General features: G+C 39.9%; 1 protein-coding gene across 1 annotated transcript in view; it reads left to right on the forward strand.

Annotated features, from left to right (window-relative positions):
- Window positions 1-1,465: 1,465 nt before the first annotated feature.
- IL1R2 (interleukin 1 receptor type 2) overlaps window positions 1,466-2,288 on the forward strand; it is a gene marked incomplete at its 5' end in the record, with an annotated part of 12,221 nt that continues 11,398 nt past the window's right edge. Inside the window, one exon of the mRNA XM_015816791.1 lies at window positions 1,466-1,531. Coding sequence (XP_015672277.1) covers window positions 1,466-1,531 — 66 coding nt within the window. The remainder of the gene's footprint in view (window positions 1,532-2,288) is intronic.

Genomic DNA, 2,288 nt, shown 5'->3' on the forward strand with positions numbered 1-2,288 from the left:
CTTTAACAACTCAGAGTAAACAGCACATTTCTCCTCTTTCCCAATGTTAAAATGTTTCCAACTAGTACAGATATTCTATAAAATTCAGAAAGACTAGTGAAGTCTTACCTCTGTGTTTTAGGTAGTGAAGACAAGAAATCCATCATGCCACTTAAAAGGCTAACCTGAGGTAAAAGGTAGCACTGGAAATGGACTTTAGTATATGTGCTATACTCCAGCATGCATCAGTGCTAATTCCTATATTTATAGCAGAACTACTAGTTTCTGTAACAGCTTTATTTCTTATGCCATCCATCTTGTAAAGTCACAAGATTATTTCCCCCCCACCATGTATATGTATACATTCGAACTAGGCTGTGATGTTTCTCTGTGTCATATATGTGTGTATAGGGGGGTATATGCATAATGGTATTTTTTTTAGAGCTGAATGGAATGAAATTTCATTTTAATGTATGCTGATTAGTGTACATTTAAAGTGACAATAACATTTCTATTCTATTCTATGCTATGCTATGCTATGCTATGCTATGCTATGCTATGCTATGCTATGCCATGCCATGCCATGCCATCCCATCCCATCCTATCCTATCCTATACCAGTTGTCTCTTTTCAACTGCCCAGTCTGATGCTGAAAACCATCCCATATTCAACCTTTGCTCTTTGTTTTTGTGATTTTGTAACTTGAAGAGAACAAGAACTATTTCGGTGTTTTGCATTTTCTTCAAACTATAAGCTATGTCCTTTTCTGCTTAATACAGCTGGGACAAACTATGGGCCTACTGGTGTTACAGCCCCCATTTCTCACACTCTCTAGTGCAGGGATCCCCAACTCCCGGTCTTTGGACTATACCAGGCCGCGGCATGCCAGCAATTGGGCTGTACAAACAAGCAAAGCCCCATCCGCAGGATGCAGGCAGCACACAAAACCATGCCCTCTCCGGTCCACAAAAAAATCTCCACGTAACCAGTCCCTGGTGCCCAAAAGTTTGGGGACCTCTGCTCTAGTGGGCCAGATTAGTTAATTCTGCTCTGGAGCTCACAAAGCAAATCTAAACAACACAAAGGATTAGCTATTCTAAGAAATGAGGTCCATATTTCTGGAGTACTCCTAGGCTGAGTAGGCTATCTTTATTTTATTAATGAATCAAATTTAAATAGTCCATCTCACTGCAAGTGACTCTGGGTAGTATAAAATAATCCTTATGCTTCAACTCTCTGCCAACAGAAAGCTGCTCCTGCAAATAGCATTACAATAGCTTTACTTGGAGCCTAGATTATAGTTCAACATGAACCAGAACCTGGGCCAAATATTGACTTTGACATTTTTGATTGCTGGTTTTCAGTTTTCTCTAGTTCTTTGGAAAATATTACTATGCTCTTATAGCAGTTACTAGAATGCACACATATTGTAATGATAATATGTTTTTTCCAAACATCTAATGATTTCTCCTGATTTTTTCACTAGAACAAAAGAAAAAAAATATGCCTGTGATTGTCAATCCAAATGAAAGGATTACATCAGCAGCTCTCGGTAAGGCCAATAATTTATTTAAGCTACTTGTGAACACTGAGGGCAATGATTAACCTAATGTCAACTTCTTTTCTGACTCTGGCAAAACCAGATTAGAAGTAAGCTGGATAATACTAGTCCATTCTTCATAAATGTTTTACAATAGTTGTCAACTCTAGGATACATTCCAGCTGAAATTCCAGCTAATATTAATGTTAATAGCTAAATGTCTCAGCTAAGCCAACCTTGTCTGGGGTTGGATGTTAAACAGACTTAGGCTATAACAATAATAACAACAACAATGACTTCCGGTTTTGGAATGCGGCGATGCCGGTCGTGCCTGGAAACTTCTCTCCAGGCCGTCCGGAGTTTCCTTCGCCGGTAGACCCCCTAGGGGGTCGAAAGTTGCCCTGGAGGGGCGACCACCGAGGAGGAGGCTTGCTGGTATATAGAGGGGGCAGCAGCTTCCCCCGAGTCTCCAGCTTCTCCTTAGGGCCAACGGAGCAAAGATCGGCCTGCAAGATGGCCGATCACCCTGCTGCACCAGCCGAAAGTCACATTGTTTTTTTTTTTGTTTTGTTTTTTTTTTCAATATAGAATTTTATTGTTTTTATCATAAACAAAAAAATACATCACAAGTATTACACAATGATTTATCCCATCCCCCTACCCCCCAGACTTCCCAAACCAAACCTAGGCTAACATTCAACTACAAGTAAACAAATATTAATATCTCTAACTCCAAACTCTAAACTTAAGCAATCCATCTCCTCCGTGT

The sequence above is a fragment of the Protobothrops mucrosquamatus genome, unplaced genomic scaffold, assembly GCF_001527695.2.
Source record: "Protobothrops mucrosquamatus isolate PMUCROS unplaced genomic scaffold, P.Mucros_1.0 scaffold499, whole genome shotgun sequence".
Taxonomy (NCBI): domain Eukaryota; kingdom Metazoa; phylum Chordata; class Lepidosauria; order Squamata; family Viperidae; genus Protobothrops; species Protobothrops mucrosquamatus.